This window comes from Hippopotamus amphibius, chromosome 12 (genome assembly GCF_030028045.1).
Source record: "Hippopotamus amphibius kiboko isolate mHipAmp2 chromosome 12, mHipAmp2.hap2, whole genome shotgun sequence".
In the NCBI taxonomy this organism is placed as follows: domain Eukaryota; kingdom Metazoa; phylum Chordata; class Mammalia; order Artiodactyla; family Hippopotamidae; genus Hippopotamus; species Hippopotamus amphibius.
In genome coordinates, this window is record NC_080197.1 from 78,925,148 (window position 1) to 78,947,912 (window position 22,765).

General features: G+C 51.6%; 1 protein-coding gene across 6 annotated transcripts in view; it reads left to right on the forward strand.

The window, feature by feature from the left end:
• The first annotated feature begins 409 nt into the window (after positions 1-409).
• Positions 410-22,765, forward strand: part of DDX11 (DEAD/H-box helicase 11) — a 31,136-nt gene continuing 8,780 nt past the window's right edge. For all 6 annotated transcript variants that reach the window (XM_057701762.1, XM_057701763.1, XM_057701764.1 and 3 more), the window contains exons 1-15: positions 410-644; positions 894-927; positions 4,611-4,758; positions 7,198-7,446; positions 7,932-8,018; positions 8,332-8,480; positions 15,805-15,850; positions 16,595-16,702; positions 16,923-17,010; positions 17,342-17,553; positions 19,172-19,324; positions 20,083-20,129; positions 20,443-20,522; positions 21,346-21,390; positions 21,491-21,558. In XM_057701762.1, the coding sequence (XP_057557745.1) occupies positions 548-644; positions 894-927; positions 4,611-4,758; positions 7,198-7,446; positions 7,932-8,018; positions 8,332-8,480; positions 15,805-15,850; positions 16,595-16,702; positions 16,923-17,010; positions 17,342-17,553; positions 19,172-19,324; positions 20,083-20,129; positions 20,443-20,522; positions 21,346-21,390; positions 21,491-21,558 (1,611 nt within the window). In that variant the 5' untranslated portion in view covers positions 410-547. The remainder of the gene's footprint in view (positions 645-893; positions 928-4,610; positions 4,759-7,197; positions 7,447-7,931; positions 8,019-8,331; positions 8,481-15,804; positions 15,851-16,594; positions 16,703-16,922; positions 17,011-17,341; positions 17,554-19,171; positions 19,325-20,082; positions 20,130-20,442; positions 20,523-21,345; positions 21,391-21,490; positions 21,559-22,765) is intronic.

Genomic DNA, 22,765 nt, shown 5'->3' on the forward strand with positions numbered 1-22,765 from the left:
ATAAAGTTTTGAACGGAGAGATTACTCATAAACTGGGTAGAGGAATCCAGTTTCACGGAGGCTTGGTTTCCAGACCAGAATACATGATTCCTAAGTCAGCTACAGCACCTGGCCCCTCACGTTTTTAATAAACACGGCCAATTTGATTGATCCAGCCCATTGCTGAACGCCAAGTACCGTGGTGGGGGGAGGTGTCGGTCAGGGAAAGAAGGGTATGGCGTCCTAACCAGTCTCCCCACGGCCCTGCCTGCAGAGAAGTCCAGCCCAGCTGAGCCCGCCGCGCACGCGCAGTGGGGCAAGAAGGGGATTCCGGTCCCCGCCCCGCCCCGCCCCGCCCGCGAGGCGCGGAGTGCGCACGCGCAGTGGCGTGGTGCGTGCATCGCAAAGCGTGCAACGCCAAGCGCTCTTCCCGGCAACGGGGACCCTGGCGAGGAGGGGCCCGCCTGGCAAGCGCAGCGGCGTGGTGAGGGGACACGCCCCCTACGGAGTTCTGGCGTGCGCACGCGCAGTGGCGCAGGGCGGGCTGCGCGGCGCGCTCTTTTGGGGAATGCTGATACTGGCGAGCTGGGGCTACAGGTTCAGTGGCGTCCGCTCGGACTCTTCGCCGGCCCGGCCTCGGCAGAGCAGCCCTGCCGCCGAGGAAGGTGAGCGTGGTACCGAGGACGCGGAGCGAAATGTGAAAGGGCAGACTCCGGGGAAACGCAAAGGGGTGGGGCGGGCCGGCGGCGGGAAAAGGGCACGGGGCCGACGTGTGATTGACAGGCCAGATGCCAATGCGAGGGCTGGGGAGGCCGCGGGGTGGGACCTGGCGGTGAGCCGCCGGCTGCGGGGCGGTTCCACCGGCCGTGCTCAGCGCGCCCTTCTTACGTCGTGGCACCTGCTTGTCCCTGCAGCGCCACCGAATGTGCCGTTACCTGTCCCCCGCAGGTGAGGAAACAGGCGCAGGGATGTGGACTTAAGCAGGGATGCAGCCGGGATCCCACGTCGGACTGTCTGACCCCAGAGCGCTCCTGCCGCTCGGGAATCAAGGTGGAGCAGGGTCAGTCAGGAGGACTGGGATGGATGGAATTGACCAGACTGTGGGAAGCAGTGCCATGAAAAGTGGAGATGAATGTTAGCGTAGCGTGAGAGCTCTGCGGACGGAGCTGGGAGGGGGACAGAAGCAAGATGAGGACGTGGGGTTGGGGCTAGCTGGCAGCTCTCAGCGCCTCGGCTCCGGATTCGCAGTAGGTGCGCTAGAGCCGGATCGTCCCTCAGGTGTGTGGCATTAAAGCACTTTACGAGGGGAACAGTAGGATGGTACCTGGACATAGGTGTCTCATCTGCTCAGGCTGCCGTAAGGAAACGCCATAGACTGGGTGGCTTAAACAATAGAAACTTCTCTCTCCCAAGTCTAGAGGCTGGGCAGTGCACGGCCACCAGTCCTTAGAAGGATCAGGAACCCACTCTTAGCACTTCATTTAATCCCAATTACTCTTTCATTTAATGTTAGTTACTTCCCTAAAAGCTCTGTCTCCAAATACAGTCTCACATTGGGGGTTAGGGCTTTAACACATGAATTTGGGGGTGGGGGGGGTGGGACACGATTCACTATGTAGCAATAGTTTGTACCCAGGCAAATAAGTGATCATCAAAGACTGAAGAAAATGAGCACTTTGAGGACTAATGGGCACCTGAGATGCTTTCACATATCTTACCCCATTTCATGAGCATGAGATTTGCCTTTGCACTGGTGGGGAGTTCTATGGAGAACTTGTGTGGGGACTCATGTGCAGGCAAACCAGCCTGAAGAGGTGGGAAAAAGTTACACTAAACATCCTTAATAGTGCTTAGTATATGCATTATTCATGGATTTAGCTGAACCATTCTTTAACTTACAGTTTAGCGTGTGCTGCTCCTAGAATAATGAGATCCGTAATTACCACCCACAGAGAAGTGAAATAATAATTACTTTTGTTCTGTATTGTTTCGTGTTGTCATTCTAAAGTTTGGTAACCAAGTCTTTTCCCCCTACTTACCCTGGTGGGAGGAGGATCAGAAATTGACAGCTCAGGGGCTGGGAGGCAGATGTGTGTTCAAATCTTGGATTCAAGCCCTTGCTGGGTGATTGTGGGCAAGTCACTTAACCTTTCTGAGCCTCAGTTTCTTCAGCTATAAAATTGAGCTAATAAAAATCTTAACTACATAGGGGTTGGGGGGGAATGAAGTGGGAGATTGGGATTGCCATATATACATGACTAATAAGGAAAAAATATCAAATTGTACACTTTAAATATATATGCAGTTTATTGTATGTCAAAAAAAAAAAAATCCTAACCACAGAGGATTGTGAGGTTATATGAAAACAGTTTGAAACCAGTAAGGAACTGCCCCTTGGACTAGCTATTTAAGTCATAGACCTCCTCTCCCCACCCTTCTGAAGAATAGAAACCCCCACCCACAGCCCCCACCTTAAGCTGGCTATTCATTCATTCATATCAGATTTTTATTGAATGCCTGCTAAGTGCCAAAGCACCTGTTCTGAATGCTGGGGGCAAGGGAGAGCAAGACAGAGAGGTTCCTCCTTTAATGTTATTTATATGCTAGTGTGGGAGGACAGTAAATAAGTTCAGATAGTGCTAAGAGCTATGAACAAATGAAATACAGTATTTCAGAATAACGAGGTAAAAGAATGACTTCAAGCAGAGCGGTGTGTGTGTATGTGTGTTTGGAGGGGGGGTATTTGACCACGGGAGGGTGACAAATGGAGAAGCCTCTCTCAGGAGCTGAGCTGAGTCCTACAGGTTGAGGACTCCAAGCAGAGAGAGATGGCAGGTGCGAGGCCCAGGCCGATTAGATCAGGCTGGGGGCCTCACCTATCAATCTCTAGGCTGTCCAGTGACCTGTCTTAAAGGGAGAGGAGGGGTGGGTCAGATTTTTCTCTTGGGATTTAGAACTACAAACCTTGCTTTAGATTTAGAACAAGACTTCACTTGGCAGTGGGAACTGAAGCCAGAAGGTAGAGGGGGGCTGCAGAGGCGGCGTGCAGGCTGACACTGGGGAAGAGCAGAAGCGGGGCAGTCTCCACCTGGCCCGCGACAGAGCAGGAGAGTGGGAGTCTGCAGGTGTTTACTGTCGGTGGGCTTCCTGAAGCCATCTTGAAACGTGAAGCACTTTGCATTTCTTCCGCAAGAGGTCCCACCCTGTGCCTGGCCTCCACCCTTGGTCCTCCCAGACCGTCTGTATTCTTAATCTCTCAATACGGACGTATCTTTTCAGTAACGCTCCCTTCTGATTTATGCTAGTTCTTTCTTGCAGTCGCACGAGTTGGACTAAAACAGAGCCATGTGGACCTGGGCTTGGATCCCTGGGTTTCCTCTGTGAGCTGAGTCTTTGAACAGTTACTTAATTTCTGTAAGCGTCAGCATCCAGCAACCGTCTCCTTACAGTGTTGTACGGACTAAACAAGACAACAGAAGTGGAAGGGTCTGGGGAGCGTGTAACTAACGCAGGGCAGGTGCTCAGTTTGTTAGGGCCTTTCTCCTTTCCCTTCACGTTTTAGTGGGATTTGGATCACACGCGTCCCTCTCAGTTGAATCGTCCTGGTTTTAAGTCATCCTTCTTATTGTCACCCTTCACCTCGGTCCTCGTTTTAGCTGACCCTGAACTAACTGGAAGGACAGCACGCAGCTCCCTTCCTTCATAAATCCTTCCCTCGTAAATAAATTGACATGGCCACTAGTGGCCATGTTACGTAGCAAAGGCGTAAATGGGATTTAGATTTATCCATGTTTGTACTGAGGGGAGCCGGGCCTGCTTAAATAGCTCAGAGCAGTAACTTCCAAAGACGGGGTGGGGCCAGAATGGAAGATGGTGATTAAGAAAGAAAGGGTGTGTAAAAGCTGTTTCAGAGAGATCAGGGTCAGAGGAGGAAAAAGATGGAATAGACACAGAACAGAGGAGTTTTTCTTAGGCCTGGGCCTGCAGGGGCAGAGAAGTGCCGTGGCCTCAGTTCTGGAAAGCTCTTCGAGCTGGGGCCCAGCTACCATGCAGAGGGCCCTCCAGGCTGGGGCCACACAGAGCAGGGCGGCTCTGGTTTGTCCTGGAAGTGGAGGCTGGGATGAATTAGAAGCAAACTGAAGATGCCTGTCAGGGACGGGTGGGCCTGTGATGTGCGGAAAAGCTGCGCTTGATTCTTCGCCTGTGGGTCACGACCTCTTAGGTCCTCAGAGTAGGAGGGGGAGAAGCAGTTGTGTCCTGCAACATTGGGAAACATGAGAGAAGAAAAAGTAATGACTGTAGAAGTAATTACAGGCCTTCCAGAGGAAATGTCCAGGCCCTTAGAAAGGTGTGCACGCAGGTGGGATGGCAGGGTTTCTGTTGAGGGCTTCCTGGGTCACACCCCCTTGTATGCAGCTCTGATGAATGTCTCTGCTTGGACTGTGGCTCTGGTCAGGGCTCATGGCGCGGGGTGGCTCATGAGGGGGAGAGCATGGTCTCCGCTTGCAAAACTTGTCCCACCTGGGGAGGAAGTCCGTAAGTAGCATTGAGGCTGCTCTTAGGAACTGCTCTAGGTCTCAGGCCAGTACTGCCTGGCCCATCGGAGAGCTGCCAGATTTTTTTCCTCCCAGGCCCATGGCTGACAAAACCGAGGAGGCTGGCGGCATCCACTTCCCTTTTCCCTTCACACCCTATGCCATCCAGAAAGACTTCATGGCAGCACTGTACCAGGTGTTGGAGGCTGGCAAGATTGGGATCTTTGAGAGTCCAACCGGCACGGTAAGTATGACTGTTCGGGGCCCGAGAACATCTAGGGAAATGCTGATGAGAAGTTAGAGACGGCAGCTCGTCTGCCCGTGCAGAGTGTCATGGTTTGAGGTTGAGCAAAGGTGTTCTTTCTGAGTAGTTGTCACTGCTGTCTATTAAACTGTTAAACACAGCTCCAGGGTTGGAGAAAATTTAGGCTAAAGGCAAATGAGAATCTGAATGGCCGTGGAAACCATGACCCGTAACACTGAAACCTTCCAGATTTCTCTGGGCGCACGACTGCTTCGATGCTGAGAAATGTAGACATTACTTTGGCTTATCCATAGATCAGATATATTGGTTTAGCCTCCGGGAACTGGGTTACTGAGGGCCAGAGGGGTCCGGTCAAGAGCCGCTCAGTTTTCCCTCCTGGCCTGGAAGGAGGGGATTTGTCAGAGGTTGGGCGCTGAGGACCGTTAGGTTTCCGCTGCTCTCTTGCACTTTATTACCTTCTGGAGCAAGTGCTGAGTGAGTGAGCTGCCTGTGTGGGTGTTGCCGTGACCCGGAGCACCAGGACCCTGTGGTCTGTTCCACTGCATCCCCGTCACCTGGGGAGCTTGGCACGGTCACCCCTCGGGGCTGTTAGCGTCTGTGTGTGGAATAGATGGACAGAGGAGAGTGACTCATCGCTTCTCATCTGCTGATGGGGGTGTGCCACTCTCCGGGGATGGCACGGCCCCCTGGGGCAGGAAGCGTGCAGGCACGCGGCTCTCGCGTTCCGTTTTGTTCGCCAGATGCAGGGAGCGGGAGAGACTCCGTCCCGCCAGTTCACACAGTGTGGGTCATGACGATACTGTGCAGTGAGGGGTTTTTAAAGTAGCATCTTTCTGCCAGCATCCGACCTTCCATTTACACCCAGCACATGTGGGGAATTTACTGGTGGTCCAGTGGTCAGGATTGTGCTTCCACTGCATGGGGCAGGGGTTCAATCCCTGGTTGGGGAACTAAGATCCCCCATGCTGTGTGGTGTGGCCAAAAAAATAAATAAATCCAGTGCATGGGACTTGTCCCCTCCTGACCCACCGAAAGACTAGTTAGGATCAGGATCAACTTCTGTAACTAGATCTGAGGAGGTCAGGTCCTCTTCCGATCACCTGCCATACCTGACGTTGTTAAAGCATCTCGTCCGCCTCTCTTTAAAGTCACGTAAAACATTGAACCAAAGAAAAGTGCATGTCGTTTAAGAAGTCACATTTATCAAACTTGGTTCCTTGGGCAGGTGCTTTCAATTCTTTTAACTCTTTCTTAAGAAATAGATAGCATATGTTGAAATTATAAGCTTACGCTGCTGTTTCTTGCTTAATTTTAGTCACTGGAACCTTCTTGCTGTAGATAAGATGGAGCTTTCCTCCCACCTCTCTCCCTTCCCTCTCCCCACCCTCTCAGTGTAGTTATATATTTTTGCTCTCTTTTTTTTCCTTGAATAATTTTTTTTTAAGAGTCAGTAGTTGTCTTTTAAAGGTCTGTGTAGTTTTTAATATACTTACGCCCATTCCTTTCACACCATCCAGTGGTTTCTCAGTATCACACCTCATCATAAAATTACTATCTTCGTCTGCCTGGGCTGCCATCACAAAACACCACAGACAGAGCAGCTGCAATGGTGGGAATTTATTGTCTCAGTCTGGACGCTGGAAGTCCGGCATCGATGTGTCGGCAGGGCTGCCCAGGCCTCTGTCCTCGCCGTGTGGACAGCAGGCTTCTCCCTATGGTTTGCATCGTCTGCCTTCCTTACCTCTGTGTCCACATTTCCCCTTTTCATAAGGGTACCAGTTGTACTGGATCACGGCCACCTTCATCTTAACTCAGTACATCTGCAGTGACCCTATTTCCAAATAGGGTCCCATGCCGAGACACTGGGGGTTAGGACTAGAACATGTGAATTTGGGGGGAGACACAGTTCGCCCCGTATCAAGGACCTATGGGGAAAATTCTGGTGTTTAAACCAAGAGCCGTGTTGTCCAGAGTGATTGGTTTACGTTAACATTTCCTGGCACTGGGACTCCTGGGGCTGATCACCTCCTGTCCCCACGTTGTCTGGTCTCCCCGCCCAGCAAGGCGTATCCAGGATTTTGTGCTGTGTGTTCTTTTGGCCTTAATTCATTTTCTGGCCAGTTTATTCCATTTCTTCCGTTATGATGACTTGCAGTACTTACATGCAGCTTGATAAGCCACTTCCATTCTTTGAGGGGCAGCGAGCCATATAATTAAAGAATTTCACTTTTATTTCTCCCTCTTTCCTGTTTTCCCCAGCCGTTCTCTCGCCATTGCCTCTTCCTTTCCGAGGCTGGTCTTGGAGCGCCCTCTGATTTTTAAAGTCAGACCTCCCTCAAAGGCTTTATTAAAACGGGAAAGGTGGTTTGGGGAGCTTCGTCTCCTGTCCTCTTTCTGAGAACATTTTCCTCCCCACAGGGAAAATCCTTAAGTCTCATTTGCGGGGCCCTCTCCTGGCTCCGCGACTTTGAACAGAAGAAACGTCAAGAGGAGGCGCGTCTCCTTGAGGCCGGAGCCGCCCCCTTAAACGATGGGAAGGACCAGCCCCTGTGTCCCCCACCCTCCTGCCAGGAGAGCCCGGGCACCCCTCGGGCCTCTGAGGAGCCCGACTGGGTCACTCAGTTTGTGCAGAAGAAAGAAGAAAGGGACCTGGTGGACCGGCTAAAGGTGAGATCGGATGACGAGAGGTGGGGCGATCTGGAAAACAGGCCTCTGAGATGACTTCGGGTGGGTCCCGAGGCTGGACCGTGCGTGTCTGCGGTGCCTCAGCCCTCCAGCCGCCTCCCAGGTGGACGGTGCTGCGCCCTCGCTGTCTGTAGTAAGCTGATGTCCCCGGGCCTTCTCTAGGTTGGCAGTTCCCGTTCATTCCTGGGAAAGGAACCACACTTGCCAGTGGCCACGCGCTTCCCTGGTTGCTGACTCACTTAAGGGCTGCACTGGGTGCAGAGCATGGGGCTTCGGGAGGGAGGCACACACTTCCCGCAGCGAGTGCGACGGCTCGGAGTCTGCTGATGGGGTCCTGCGGCCGGCAGGAGGCGGGCAGGGCAGGGAGGGTGCCTGGGGGGCGAGAGGCCCTGGGCTGAGGCGCTGTGGACTCTAGGAGAGGCTGGGGCTTCCTGCAGGAGTTTGCCTTCCGGCTGCTTCCCCTCTAGGAGGAGCAGGTCAGGAGGAAGAGGCGAGAAGAACGCCTCCAGCAGATCCGTCACAACGCGCCACTCAAGTTCTTGGCCAAGCGCATGGTGAGTGGCATCTTCTGGGACCGTTTTTGGGCAGCATCCGCCAGCGTGGGGCCTCGCAGTGCAGCTGGTTGGGGCGAGCGGCCAGAACCTCGGCCCCCTCCCCGACCCCCTCTGGCTCCATGCCCCTCGCCCAGCAGCCAGGCAGCCTGTGCTGAGGGACCGATCCTGGGGCGTTGACACCAGTCGCGAGAGGCCCGTGTTGACGGTGGGAGTGCTGCCCTTGGCTGTGGCCACCCGAGGCTCCCTCGACAGTGGTGGGGGCCCCGGCACTGCCGTTTCTTTCTCTTTCCCCACCGGCCACACATCTCCACAGAGACAGGAAGATGAAGAAACCGAGCGTCTCCTCCGCCTGAGCAGGGAGATGCTGGCGGCGGGTGCAGGGCCCGAGCAGCAGGCCTCTGAGGAGGAGGAGCTGGTCCTCGCCGAGTACGAGAGTGACGAGGAGAAGGGAGCGGCCAGCGGGTAAGAGCGTGTCTCCTCCGCTCCCTGCCCTGCCCGGGGCTGCGGGGCTGCCTCCTCTGCCCCGAGAAGCAGGCTTCTTTGTTGCTCACGGGGTACCCATGGGGTGGAAAGCCGGCTTCCTGCCCTTTTCTCCCAGCCAGGCCCCTCCTTGGGGCACAAAGGATGACGATGGTGGCCGGCCTTTCTCTGCCAGCTCGGGCAGGTGTCACCACCACACTCTCCGTGGTATTCACGTCTCCACTCTGCACACAGGACACTGGGCCCTGCAGGGTGCTGTGCCTCGGCCGAGGTGATTGAATCCCACCGGCCTGGCTCTAAGTCTCAGGCTCTTAGTACCAAACCGAGCTCTGTAACACTTGTGATGTAAGCCCTCGAGGTGTCCTCAGCCTGAGTTTTTCTTTTCACCTAAGGCTTCCCTTGGTCCAGGTTCATAGGTTTCTCATTTGTGAGCTATAACTTCCTGGGTGAACCAGAAACACTGAAGGTAACAGCTGGGCCATTTCTAGGCCATGCCACTCATGTGAGCTCCTCTCCTTCATTCGTGCTTTAATTTCACAAATGCCCTCTGAGCGTCTGCTGTCAGTGTGGTGAGTCATGCCTCGAAGTTGGTGGCTGCTGACTGAGCAGGGTGGTGGTTGCTGAAGGCTGGGGTGTCTGTGGCAAGTTCTTAAAGTAAGACAACAATGCAGTTTGCCCCATCAATTGACTCTTCCTGTTATAAACAATTTCTCTTTAGCAGCAATGCTGTTTGATAGCATTTTACCTACAGTAGAACTTCTTTCAAAATCAGAGTCAATCCTCTCCATCCAATTGCTGCTTTGTCAACCAAGTTTATGTAAGTTTCTAAATCTTTTGTTGTCATTTCAATAGTCTTCACAGCTTCTTGACCAGGACTTGATTCCATCTCAAGAAACCACTTTCTTTGCTTGTCCATAAGAAGCAACTGCTCATTCACTAAAGTTTTATCATGAGATTGCAGAAGTTCAGTCCCATCTTCAGGCTCCACTTCTAGTTCTAGTTCTCTTGCTATTTCCACACCATCTGCTGTTACTTTCTCCACTGAAGTCTTGAAGCCCTCAAAGTCATCCATGAGGGCTGGAATCAACTTCTTCCAAACTCGTGTTCATGCTGATGTTTTGACCTCTTCTCATGAATCACAAATGTTCTTTTTTTTTTTTTTTATAAATTTATTTATTTAATTTATTTATTGGCTGCGTTTGGTCTTCGTTGCTGCACATGGGCTTTCTCTAGTTGCTGTGAGCGGGGGCTACTCTTCATTGTGGTGTGCAGGCTCCTCATTGTAGTGGCTTCTCTTGTTGTGGAGCACGGGCCCTAGGCGCGTGGGCTTCAATAGTTGCGGCACATGGGCTCAGTAGTTGTGGCTCACGGGCTCTAGAGCACAGGCTCAATAGTTGTGGCGCACGGGCTTTGTTGCTCCGTGGCATGTGGAATCTTCCCAGGGCAGGGCTCGAACCCGTGTCCCCTGCATTGGCAGGCGGATTCTTTACCACTGCGCCACCTAGGAAGTCCCTCACAAATGTTCTTAATGGCATCTAGAATGGTGAATCCTTTCCAGAAGGTTTTCAATCGACTTTTCCCAGGTCCGTCAGAGGAATCACTATCTGTGGCAGCTATAGCCTTACACAATGTATATCTGAAATAATAAGACTTGAAAGTCGAAGTTACTCCTTGATCCGTGGGCTACAGAATGGGTGTTGTGTTAGCAGGCATGTAAACAACATCCTCTCATTGTCCATCTCCATCAGAGCTCTTGGGTGACCAGGTACATCGTCAGTGAGTGTTCATATTTTGAAAGGGATCTTTTTTTCTGAAGCAGTAGGTCTCAACAGTGGGCTTAAAATATTCCATGAACCGTGCTATAAGCAGATGTGCTACTATCCAGCCTTTACTGTTGCATTTGTAGAGCACAGCCAGCGTAGATTTAACATAGTTCTTAAGGGCCCTAGGATTTTCGGATGATAAATGAGCATTGGCTTCAATTTAAAGTCACCAACTGCCTTACCCCAACTAGAGAGTCAGCCTGTCCTTTGAAGCCAGGCACTGACTTCTCCTCTCTAGCTATGAAAGTCCTGGATGCATCTTCTTCCAATAGGAGGCTGTTTTGTCTACACTGAAAATCTGTTGTTTAGTGTATCCACTTTCATTGATTATCTGAACTAGATCTTCTCGGTAACTTGCTGTAGCTTCTACATCAGCACTTGCTGCTTCGCCTTGCACTGTAATGTTATGCAGGCAGCATATTTCCTTAAGCCTCCTGAACCATCCTCTGCTGGCTTCAGACTTTTCTATGCAGCTTCCTCACTTCTCTCAGGCTTCATAGGATTGAAGAGAGTTTGGGCCTTGCTCTGGATTAGGCTTTGATTAAGGAAAGGTTGTAGCTGGTTTGATCTTCTATCCAGACCACTCAGACTTTCCCCATGTCAGCAATAAGGCTGTCTTACTTTCTTATCATTCCTGTGTTCATTGGGCAGCACTTTTAATTTCCTTCAGGAACTTTTCTTTTGCATCCACAACTTGGCTACCTCTTTGGTGTAAGAAGCCTAGCTTTCGGCCTGTCTTAGCTCTTGACATGCCTTCCTCACTTAGCTTAATTCATTTCTAGCTTTTGATTTGAAATAAGTGTGCAATTCTTCCTTTCACTCAAACACTTAGAGGCCAATATAGGGTTCTTAATTGTGTCTCAGGGAGTAGGGAGACTCGAGAAGGAGAGACATGGGGGACAGCTGGTCAGTGGAGCGGTCAGGACACACATGACATTTATCAGTTAAGTTCATCATCTTGTATGGGTGTGGTTCAGGGCATGACAATTACAATAGTAACATCAGAGATCACTGATCACAGATCACTGTAACAAATAGAGTAATAATGAAAATGTTTGAAATTCTGAGAGAATTACCAAAACGTGACACAGAGACACTAAGTGAGCAAATGCTGTTGGAAAAATGGCGCCAGTAGACGTGCTTGATGCAGGGTTGCCACAAACCTTCAATTTGTAAAAAATGCAGTATCTGTGAAGGGCAGTAAAGCAAAGAGCAATGAAACGAGGTCTGCCTGCGGTTGACATGTAACACTCGTAAATGGCGACTGGCTATATGTAAATATTGCAAAATGATTACCACCATAGGGTTAATTAACACATCCATAACCTCACATACTTAACATTTTTGTGTGTGGTGAGAAGGTTTAGGATCTGCTCGTAGCAACTTTCAAGTGTATAGTACAGTATTGTTGACTATAGTCGCCATGCTGTACATTACACGCCCAGGACTTATAGTGAAGTTTGTACCTTTTGACCACCTTCACTCATTCCTCCCCAGCCCCTAGCAGATTACTAATCCACTTTATTTCTATGAATTTGTTTTTTTTAGATTCCACACATGAGATCATACAGTATTTGTCTTTCTCTCTCTGATGTAGTTCACTTAGCGTGATGCCCTCAAGTTTCCTCTCTATTATCACAAGTGGCAAGATTTCCTTCCTTTTTTTTTAATTAATTAATTTATTTAATTGACTGTGTTGGGTCTTCGTTGCTGCACACGGGTTTTCTCTAGCTGCGGCAAGCAGTGGCTACTCTTCATTGTCGTGTGTGGGCTCCTCATTGTGGTGGCCTCTCTTGTTGCAGAGCATGAGCTCTAGGCGCGTGGGCTTCAGTAGTTGTGGCACATGGGCTCAATAGTTGTGGCTCACAGGCTCTAGAGCACAGGCTCAGTAGTTGTGGTGCACGGACTTAGTTGCTCCATGGCATGTGGTATCTTCCTGGGGCAGGGATCGAACCCGTGTCCCCTGCATTGGCAGGCAGATTCTTAACCACTGCACCACTTAGTAAGTCCCTCCTTCCTTTTTTATGGCTGAATAATATTCCATTGTGTGTATATACTGCATTTTCTTTACCCATTCATCTCTCAGGGGACCCTTAGGTTGTTTCCATGTCTCAGCTCTTGGAAATAACACTGCAGTGAATGTGAGGATGCAGGTATCTCTTTGAGATAGTGACTTCATTTCCATTGGGTGAATACCCAGAAGTGGGATTGCTGGGTCTTATGCTACTTTTTTTATTTTTTATTTTTTGAGGAGCCTCCATACCGTTTTCCATAGTGGCTGCACCAATTTACATTCCCACCAATAGTGCACAAGGGTTCCCTTATCTCTGCATCCTCCCTAGCATCTCTCTCTTGTCTTTTTGATTATAGCCATTCTAAGAAGCGTGAGGTAATATCTCATTGTGGTTTTGATTTGCATTTTGCTGATGATTACTGATGCTGAGCACCTTTTCATGTACCTGTTTGCTCTTTGTGCATTTCTTTGGAAAAATGTCTATTGAGTTCCCCATTTTTAAATTGGATTATAAGCGTTTTATTGTTGTTTTGCTATTGAGTTGTAGGAGTTTCTTATATATTTTGGATACTAACTGCTTATCAGATATATGGTTTTCAAATATTTTCTCACATTCCATAGGTCGCCTTTTCATTTTGTTGATGGTTTCTTTTGTTGTCCAGGAACTTTTTAGTTTGAAGTAGTCCCAATTGTTTATGTTTGCTTCGTTGCTTGTACTTTTGGTGTCATATCCAAGAAATCATTGCCAACACCAATTTCAAGGAGATTTTTCCCTATGTTTTCTTCTAGGAGTTTTATAGTTTCCAGTCTTACATTTAAGTCTTTAATCGATTGCGAGTGGTGTAACCTAGGTGTGTAGTTTCATTCTTTTTCATGTGAATATCCAGTTTTCCCAGCACCATTTGTTGAAGAGACTGTCTTTTCTCCATTGGGTATTCTTGGCCCCCTTTTCAAATTTGTGGACTGTATACACAGGGGTTTATTTCTGGGCCCTCAATTCTGTTCCATTGGTCTGTGTGTTTACTTTTATGCCAGTACCATACTGTTTTGATTACTGTCATTTTGAAATATAGTTAGATATCAGGAAGTATTGATAGCACCAGCTTTTATCTTCTCAAGATTGCTTTGGCTATCTTTCATGGTTCTGTATGACTTTAAGGGTTGTTTTTTCTACTTTTGTTTTAAAAAATGCCATTGGAATCTTGGTAGGAATTGCATTGAATCTATGGCTTTGGGTAGTATGGACATTTTAGTAGCATTAACTCTTCTGGTTCATAAACAGAGGATATCTTTGCATTTGTTTGTGTCTTCAGTTTCTTTTATCAAAATCTTGCAGTCTTTAGTATACACCTCCTTGCATAAGTTTATTCCTCAGTATTTTATTGCTTTTGATGCCATTGTAAATGAGACTGTTTATTTCTTTTTTAGATAGTTTTTTGTTAGTGTATAGAGATGTAACTGACTTTTTTTTTTCTTTAAAGCTCTGAGTAGCTTTTTTTTTTAATATTTGTTATTTTTTGGCTGTATTGGGTCTATAGTTTATTTTATATTTTATTTTATTTTACTTTGTTATATTTTGTATTTTATCATATTTATTTTATTTTTTTATTTTATCTTAGCTCTGTGCAGGCTTTCACTAGTTGCAGTGAGCAGGGGGCTACTCTTTGTTGTGGTGCTCAGGCTTCTCAGTGTGGTGGCTTATCTTGTTGCAGAGCATGGGCTCTAGGTACGTGGGCTTCAGTAGTCTTGGCACGTGGGCTCAGTAGTTGTGGCTCACAGGCTTAGTTGTTCCACAGCATGTGAGATCTTCCCGGATCAGGGATCGAACCCGTGTCCCCTGCATTGGCAGGCAGATTCTTAACCACTGTGCCTCTGGGGAAGTCCCTGCGTCAGGTCTTAGTTGTGGCACGTAGGATCTTCATTGTGGTGTGCAGGCTTCTCTTTAGTTGTGGCACAGAGCTCCAGAGCATGTGGGCTCTGTAGCTGCTGCGTGGCATGTGGGATCTTAGTTCCCTGACCAGGGATTGAACTGACATCCCCTGCATTGCAAGACAGAGTCTTAACCACTGGACCACCAGGGAAATCCTGCAACTGACTTTTTGTATGTTGATTTTGAATCCTGCAACTTTACTGAATTTGTTTATTAGTTCTGTTTTTTGGTCAAAATCATGTCATCTTCAAACAGACAATTTTACTTCTTACTTTCCAAATTGGATGTGTTTTATTTCTTTTTCTTGCCTGATTGCTCTGGCTAGGACTTTAGTACTATGTTGAGTAGGAGTGGTGAGAATGGGCACTCTTGTCCCTGATCTTAGAGGAAAATTGTTCAACCTTTCACCACTGAATGTGATGTTAGCTTCAGGCTTGTCACATATGGCCTCATTATGTTATGTTCCTTCTCTTCAACTTGTTGAGAATATTTATCATGAGAAGATGTTGAGTTTTGTCAGATGCTTTTTCTACATCTGTTGAGGTGATCATATGATTTTTTTTTTTATCTTTCATTCCATTATTGTGATTTATCACATTTATTGATTTGCTTATGTTGAAACATCCTTGCGTCCCAGGGATAAATCCTACTTGGTCATGAAATACGATCCTTTTAACTTGCTGTTGAATTTTGTTTGCTGGTATTTCATTGAGAATTTTCGCATCTATCCTCAGCAGGGCTATTGGCCTGTAGTTTTCTTTTCCTCTGATGTCCCTATCGGCTTTGGTATCAGAGTAACGCTGGCCTCATAAAATAAGTTTGGGAGTACTTCCTCCTCTCCAGTATTTTGAAAGCGTTTGAGAAGGAGTGGCATTATTTCTTTAATTATTTGGTAGAAATTCACTAGTGAAACCAGCTGGTCTTGGACTTTTCCGAGTTGGTGTTCAGAGTCCTGCCCTGAGACACAGGTTCCAGGGCCTGGATTAGAACTAACACTTGTGACCCCGTCTGGGACTGAGATGCCCTATCCCCATCCTGCTCTGGGGGGGGCAGGAGCAGCCAGCGCCCCATGGTCCTTCCTGCTCTTCTGCTCCTCCCCAGAGCCCCTTGGGGACAAGGTAAAGAACTTGAGTGGAGTTTGGAAATATTCAAGGAAAAAGTACCCCTAAGGGTCTGGGCCAGGGCTGCTGTCCTGCAGCTTAGCCTCGGTGGCTTCCGATGCCCTGGGTTCGGGAGGACACTCCCGCCAGGTTCTAAACACAAGAAGCTCTTCACTTCCTCCCACATCCAGCCCCTCACGGTGTTCTGCCGACTTTGTCCCCACATGGCGTGTGATTAAATCCAGCCTTTCACACAGAGCTGCCTGAACAATCCTCCGTTGACCAGAAGGCCAACCGTGTTGATAACTCCTCTCTGAGAGCCCGAGGCAATGCTCATTTTCTGCCTTTAAAAAAAAAAACACTGAAGTTCTAGGTGCATAAAAACAGAACACAAAAGTCTGAGACGACTTTTTCCATGCTGTGTTTTTCCCTCTCTCAGAGCAGACGCAGATGAGGATGACCTGGAGGAAGAGCATGTGACTAAGGTGAGATGCCGGGTCCTGGGTCTCCTGTGACCACCTGGATCCGAGGAGGAAGCAGGAGCCCCCGAGTCTCCAAGTGCTCGCTTGGCAGGGGGGCTGGGCCCCCGGGCGTCGAGAGCCCCGGGTCTCCACTGGAGGTGGTGGGAAGTGGAGGCAGTGGGAGGTGGCACATCCCCTGTCCTCTGGTCTGAGTTTGCATTTGCCAGGAGTGCTGGGAGGTGTGTGTGGTTCTGACGGTGCTCAGGCTTCACATATGGGAGACTTTGGGTTTTCTCTGTTGAAATTCGATCCCTCCCCACCGCATTTTCTTCTTTTTCTCTCCTGGCTCTTCTAAATCTGGGAGGGGCGCACAGAGAGCGTTGAGCTCAGCCTCCTCCCGCTTCACCCCCACTTAGGCCCCCCGCCCCGAGCCCGGGGAGGTACGCATGGAGCCCCGCCCCCGCCATGCCCCAGACTCTGAGTCCTCCCTGTGTCAAGAGCCACCACGGAGGGGAGACTCCCTTTCCTGAGAAGACTGAGCCCCCTAGAGCGGCGGAGCAGAGGCCGAGCGTGACCGAGGGGAGGGGACGCCAGTCCTGTGGTTGAGGGCGACGTGGGGACGCCCTGGCCTGGGTGCTTGCAGAGGTCCGCCTGGGGTGGCCGTCTGTGTCCTGGCCGCCCTCCCCGTTTCCTCGGCTTCTCGGGCTCAGCCCTCCTCAGTGTGCAGAGAACGTTTGGGGGTGACAGTCTCCCCTGAACCCCGAGCAGATTTACTACTGCAGTCGGACGCATTCGCAGCTGGCCCAGTTCGTGCACGAGGTGCAGAAGAGCCCCTTCGGCAAGGACACCCGGCTTGTCTCCCTGGGCTCTCGGCAGGTGAGCACAGGCAGGGGCCGGCACAGTGCCATCCTGCTGCCTCCCCTCTCAAGTCGGGAGACGTGATGGGGCTGCGGCGGGCGAGCAGGGCGGGACCGGCCCCTGTGCCTTGCTGGTCCTTGGAAGGAAGGACCTGGTCCTGGGAGGCGGGCAGGCCCGGTGGCTCGCTCTGTGTCACTTAGCCAGCCCCATGTCTTTTACTCGCTCCTCTGTCTTATAGAACCTTTGTGTCCATGAGGACGTGCGAAAGCTGGGTTCTGTGCAGCTGATCAATGACCGCTGCGTGGAGATGCAGAGAAGCAAACACGGTAGCCGTCAGTGCCCCTGAGACCAGCGTGCAGCCCTGGGTGGAGTGGAAGTGGCACCAGGAACATGGGAAACGTGGGAATGAGGGCAGAGCCTCACATGGGAAAAGGGCCTTTTTGCTTTTTAGTCCGGATCTAGTCTGAAACCCTGGCCGTGAGGTGGTTTTATAGGCCTTTTTTAGAGAAGACAAGGTAAAATGCCAAGATGTTTCAATGAGACAGTAAGCAGCAGTTCTGGAAGGGTTTACAGGCCCCGCCCTGTGGTACAGACCCCTTCTTGGCACTGGGGCAGCCGTGGTTTTTTCTGCCTTTGCCCCTGTCCCACGCCTCTCAGAGAGGAAGAGCATCGCCGAGGAGGAGAAGTCTGGGCGGAGGAGGAAGCAGGAGGTGCGGGCCGCCTGCCCCTTCTACAACCACGAGCAGCTGCAGCTCCTCCGGGATGAGGTCCTGGTGGGGGTGAAGGACATCGAGCAGCTGGTGGCCCTAGGCAAGGAGGCTCGGGCCTGTCCCTACTACGGGAGCCGGTTCGCCATTCCAGCAGCCCAGGTGAAGACCCCGGAGGTTGGGCGGTAGCTCTTGGCTCTGAGCGGGGTCCAGGAGGGAATTCTCACTCCTCTTTTAATTCGGGAGGGTGTCACCGGCTGTGGTTGTATGCCCGACTCACCACCCACTGATGACACGTCACCCACTCTACCCTGGTACATAGGGTTGGAGGAGGCCCCAGGTCCCTCGGTGGCTCTGGGCTGCAGGGACAGTTAGCATCGTGGTGGTGGCACATCAGGGCCAGGGAGGAGTGTGCGTTCCTGGTGAAACCACAGCGGGAGGCACTGTGGGGGAGCTGCAGGATGTAAAGGTCTTTCCAGGTGCCCTTTGGGGTCATCCTGCCCGGTGCACCTGCCTGCAGCACAGGTGGAGATCCTTCCCTAGACCCGCTGTACTGAGTCAAAAAGGATATCCTTGTTATTTGGTGGTATGATTTAACTATATTGCTTTCTACTTCCTTAGTTTGAATGACTTTTGGAAATAATGTAGCTTTTGTGGAGAATTTTGTATAATCAAGAAAAGACTGGGGCTTCCTAGGTGGCGCAGTGGTTGGGAATCTGCCTACCAATGCAGAGGTCACGGGTTCGATCCCAGCTCCAGGAAGATCCCACATGCCGCGGAGCAACTAAGCCCGTGTGCCAAAAAAAAAAAAAAAAAAAGAAAAGAAAAGACTTAGCTGGATTTTTAGAGATGCAGGGAACTGTGTGAATAGTAGTGTTACCCAGCCGTTAGATGCTCGTCAGCGTGGCATCACCAAGAAACCGGGGAGCCCTCCCAGCCTCATGGTGGTCTCAGGCCCTCCTGGGGTCTGGACACACTTGGGTACCAATATAATGAGACATCCTGCAATTTTCATGATCTTGACTTTTTTAAGGCACTTTTCTTGTCACGTTGTTTCATAGTAGCCCACGTAAATAGCTAAGGCAGGTATTATTCACATTCTACACGTGAGGACCACTGGGGCCCAGAAAGATTAAGTGATTCATCTGGTTTCTCACAGCAAATGAGTAATGGAGCCAGTGTTAAAACCTGGGCCTTAAGTTTACAGTGTTTTGGATTTTCACTTTATTGGTATCCTTTTAACTGGAAAGTCATTATCACAACACAGCACCTAAGAAATTGACAGAGTGCTTTTATTTTTGTTACCCCACCCCTTAACTCTCAATTGAGATAGTTTATCAAGCCTGTTTTGCAGACGAGGAAACTGAGGCTTAGAGAGGTTGACTCTCCCAGCATTACAAAGCTGGGAGGTGGCGGCTCTAGGACCAGAGCCCAGGACTGCTTTATGGTCCCCAGTGCTTTTCAGAGGCTGCTCTGGGGGCTGGGAAGGGGCTCCGAAGCAGGGGTGCCAGGCCCCTCCCCACTCTCGCCCTTGGTCCACTCGGAAGTCCAGTCGGCTCCAGTTTTATCTGTTTCATAGCTGAAGTTCCACATAAGACTTTCCAGGCAAGGTTCTAGTGCTCAAAGCACAGTGCGCTGCTGTAGCTTTCTCTCCAGAATGTCCCTGCGCGTGTTCCGGGCAGGAAATGAAGCCGTGCACCCTGAGCCTGCAGGGTGGCTGGGCCCCCCCCCACCGTGAGAGGGGCTCCCGCCCCGGCTCAGGCCACGTCTCCCCCTCCAGCTGGTGGTGCTGCCCTACCAGATGCTGCTGCACGCGGCCACCCGGCAGGCGGCGGGGATCCGGCTGCAGGGCCAGGTGGTGGTCATCGACGAGGCCCACAACCTGATCGACACCATCACCAGCATCCACAGCGTGGAGGTCAGCGGTTCCCAGGTGGGCCGGCCCCCGCCTTCCCGGGCCAGCGCCTGCCACGGGGGCCAAGGGTGTGCTGAACCAAGACTGGGGCTCCCCAGCGGAACTTAGGACCGGGCCCACCCCTGGCCGCAGGCACTGTGCTTGCTCCTCCCCAGCCTGTGCTGACCCGAGTCCTCCAGGCCAGGGTGCCGCTCACTGGGTCTCCGTGGCCCAGGTGGTGGGATGGGAAGCAGGGGTCCTCGTGCGGCTGGATGTTACACGGCTTTGAGGGATGCTCAGGGTTTCCGAAAGCCACTATTTATTTATTGCCTGTTACGTGCCCTGCACCACGTGGGGTATCTAGTCTTCATGCTGACTCTGCATTGGGCTGGTGCCTGTTTTATGTAGAGAACTCAGAGGCTGAGGTCAGCCTGGGATTTGACCACTGGTTTCTGACCCTTGAGCCCGGATGACACCCACCCCCTGGACTGACCAGTGCCAGCTGGCCTGGACCAGGGTGTGATGGTTGCCTTGAACCAGCTCTCTCAGTGACAGCATGTCTTTCCCGTCCCAGGGAACACTAGCAGGGACGTTCATTACCTGCGAGTCATCATTTTGCCTTTTCCACTGACCCTCAGTGGACACTGCTGCACCAGCCCCTCTGTCTTCACCTGGGTTGCCCTCCGAGAGTCCTGGGATGGCATTTTCCAGGCGTTGTCAAGGGCATCGCTAGCATGGACCCCGGCTGCTGGCCCAGCGCCCACTCTGCCATCATACCACTCTCTGTTCTCCCCCAGCTCTGCCAGGCCCACTCCCAGCTGCTCCAGTACATGGAACGATACCGGTGAGACGCTGCCTCCCGAGGGGTAGGGAGGCCCCGCTCAGCCTTGGCGCCCTGAAACCAGCCTGTGAGAGGAGGCACGCGGGTGGCATCTCTGGTCCGGGCTCAGCATGGTGGGCCAGCGTGCCTTCACCTCCTGTTCATCAGGCATGCAGCCTGTGAGGCTGTGGAGGCCTTGGGTTGCAGCCAGCCTCTCCTTTGGGAGAGTATGTAGCTCGTGACCCAGCTGGGATGACAGCAGACCGGAGGGCTTCAGCTTGGGCACCTGGAAGGGAAGGCGGGGTCCTCCCGCTGACATCCACTGGCTTCTCCCCAGGAAACGCTTGAAGGCCAAGAACCTGATGTACATCAAGCAGATCCTGTATCTGCTGGAGAAGTTCGTGACTGTGCTGGGCGGTAAGGAGCGTCCCCGCCCCCCGCCAGCCTGCCGAAGCCCGTCCCCCACGTGCCAGTCAGGACCCCCAGGGTTTCTGTGGCTCAGGAATTGCCTTGGCCGTTGATTTGGAAAATTCTTATTTGTCCGACCATACATCTTTTTTTTTTAGAATTCTGGTTTATCGGCCCCTGTTCTGAGTCCTTTTTATTTGGCCAGGCCCTCCCCCACAGGTGGCAGTAATAACCACATGTTATGATATGAATGTGTGTATGACTCTTTCCGTCATGGGGAGGGGACTCAGGGCTCGGGTGCTCCTGAGAGGAAAGTGGCACAGGCGTGGTAACCCTCAGACCCGCTGGTTTGTGAGCCTGGTGAGAGAGACTGGAGTCTTCATGCTCCGGGCCCCACGCTTTGCATTTTCCTGAGCCACAGACTTCCCTTACCGAGTGGCAGTCCCTCTGAAGGCTTTTAGAGAAGCTGAGGGGCAGAAAGGCAGTGGGGGTTTTCTGGGGGATCTGTCTCAGGTTGGTGCTCTTCACTTGGTCTCTGCCCTGCAGCCTGGGCATCCCCTGCTGGCTCCCGCGTGGAGTGGGGCGTCCCTGTCCCTGCCTCCCTGGAGGAGATGGGAAAGGATGACATCACCAGGTTCGGGCTGCACGTGCAACACGTGGGTCAGCCCTCGAGGTCCCCGGGCTCTCCTGCCCCCTCCGTGGGTCCTGTGGGTGCTGTAAATAGCAAAAGACCCCTTCAGATAGGAACGTTCTTGCTCAATAACTACAGAACAGAGGGAGGAGATGGGGGCCAGAGGCCCACCATCCTGACCTGTTTGTTTCTCTTTTTTAGGGAACGTTAAGCAAAACCCCAATACCCAGAGCCTCTCGCAGGCAGGTAAGAGCAGGCTGGAGCTGTTTCTGAGCTTCCCTCCAGGACCCGAAGGCCGAGGGCCTCAGAGCAAGGACTTCATGGCCCTTTGCTTGTTTGCTGTCAGGAACAGAGCTGAAGACCATCAACGACTTCCTCTTTCAGAGCCAGATCGACAACATCAACCTGTTCAAGGTAGGCTGTCACCACTGTATGTTGACACATCCAGGTTCCTTTTCTGCTCAGCACCCATCGGCGAGACGCTGCGTTAAGACCACGGAAGGAATAAAAAGTAAATTCCTTCTGTTTTCAAGCAGCCTAGGGGCCTGAGGGTCTACGGAATTACTTAACCCTCACACGCAGCTTGTGTCAGGGGTGAAGAGCCACAGAGTGGGGAGAGCCCTGCCTTTCTCTGCGTGTGACAAGCAGACGCTCCCAGGTCCCCTCTGCCTCCTCCCGCTCTCTTCGGGCACAGCCTGCCTGCGTCTGGGCGGAGCAGGAATGACTGATCCTGCTGTCAGGCTGAGGTGGGCAAGAGCACGGCTAGGGCACTCGGCCTGGCTTGGATCCAGCCTCAACCTTTGCTCCCTCCAGCTGGGGCACAGGCTCTGTCTTTTGATGGGCTACCTTAGCGAGTCTGGTTTACTAACGACACAGGGCATTGTGTCCAAGGCAGCTTGCGGGTCCTGTGACTCCAGGTAGGAGGCGCTACGTCATTCAAAAGCAGCAGACACCAGGCTCCCCGGCTCGGGAGGACGGCACACCCCGCACACACGAGGCGGCTGGTGGTGCTGGCGGCGGAGCCAGGGGTGACCTGGCTGTGCGGACTTGAGGCCCCGTTCCCCCTTCCCCTGCACACCAGCTGCCTCCTGTCCTGGTTGCTGTCATCCCCTGGTCAGGTGGGCAGCAGGCTGCGTGGCCTTGGGTTCCTTTCTCCCCTCACCTTGCATCCACGTGCTGCCAGGCCCCGGCCCCACACTCTCACTCCCACGGCTGCCACCTGAGAGCTGGTGGTTCTCCTCCCGCCTCTTTTCTGGTCTCCTTGATCCCACTCTCTCCCTCCTCATGTCTTTTACAGACTATAGTTCAGTGAAACTTTTTTTTTGTTTTTTGGCTGCGCAGTGTAGCTTGCAGGGTCTCAGTTCCCCAAGCAGGGATCAAACCTACCCCTTCGTCAGTGGAATTGCAGAGTCCTAACCACTGGACAGCCAGGGAAGTCCCCAGGGAATCTTAATGGAAGGTGGTGCTCTTTTCAGAGACCTTTAGGGGCTTCACACCCCTCGTTTTGCATGTTGTGCTCACAGCCAAGCTCCTCCACACACCCCCCAAAAAAGCCCAGCTTTCCCTTTTGTGTTGTGGTTTTGCTCATAGGATTTTTTAAAAACTGCTACTTAACTCTCAA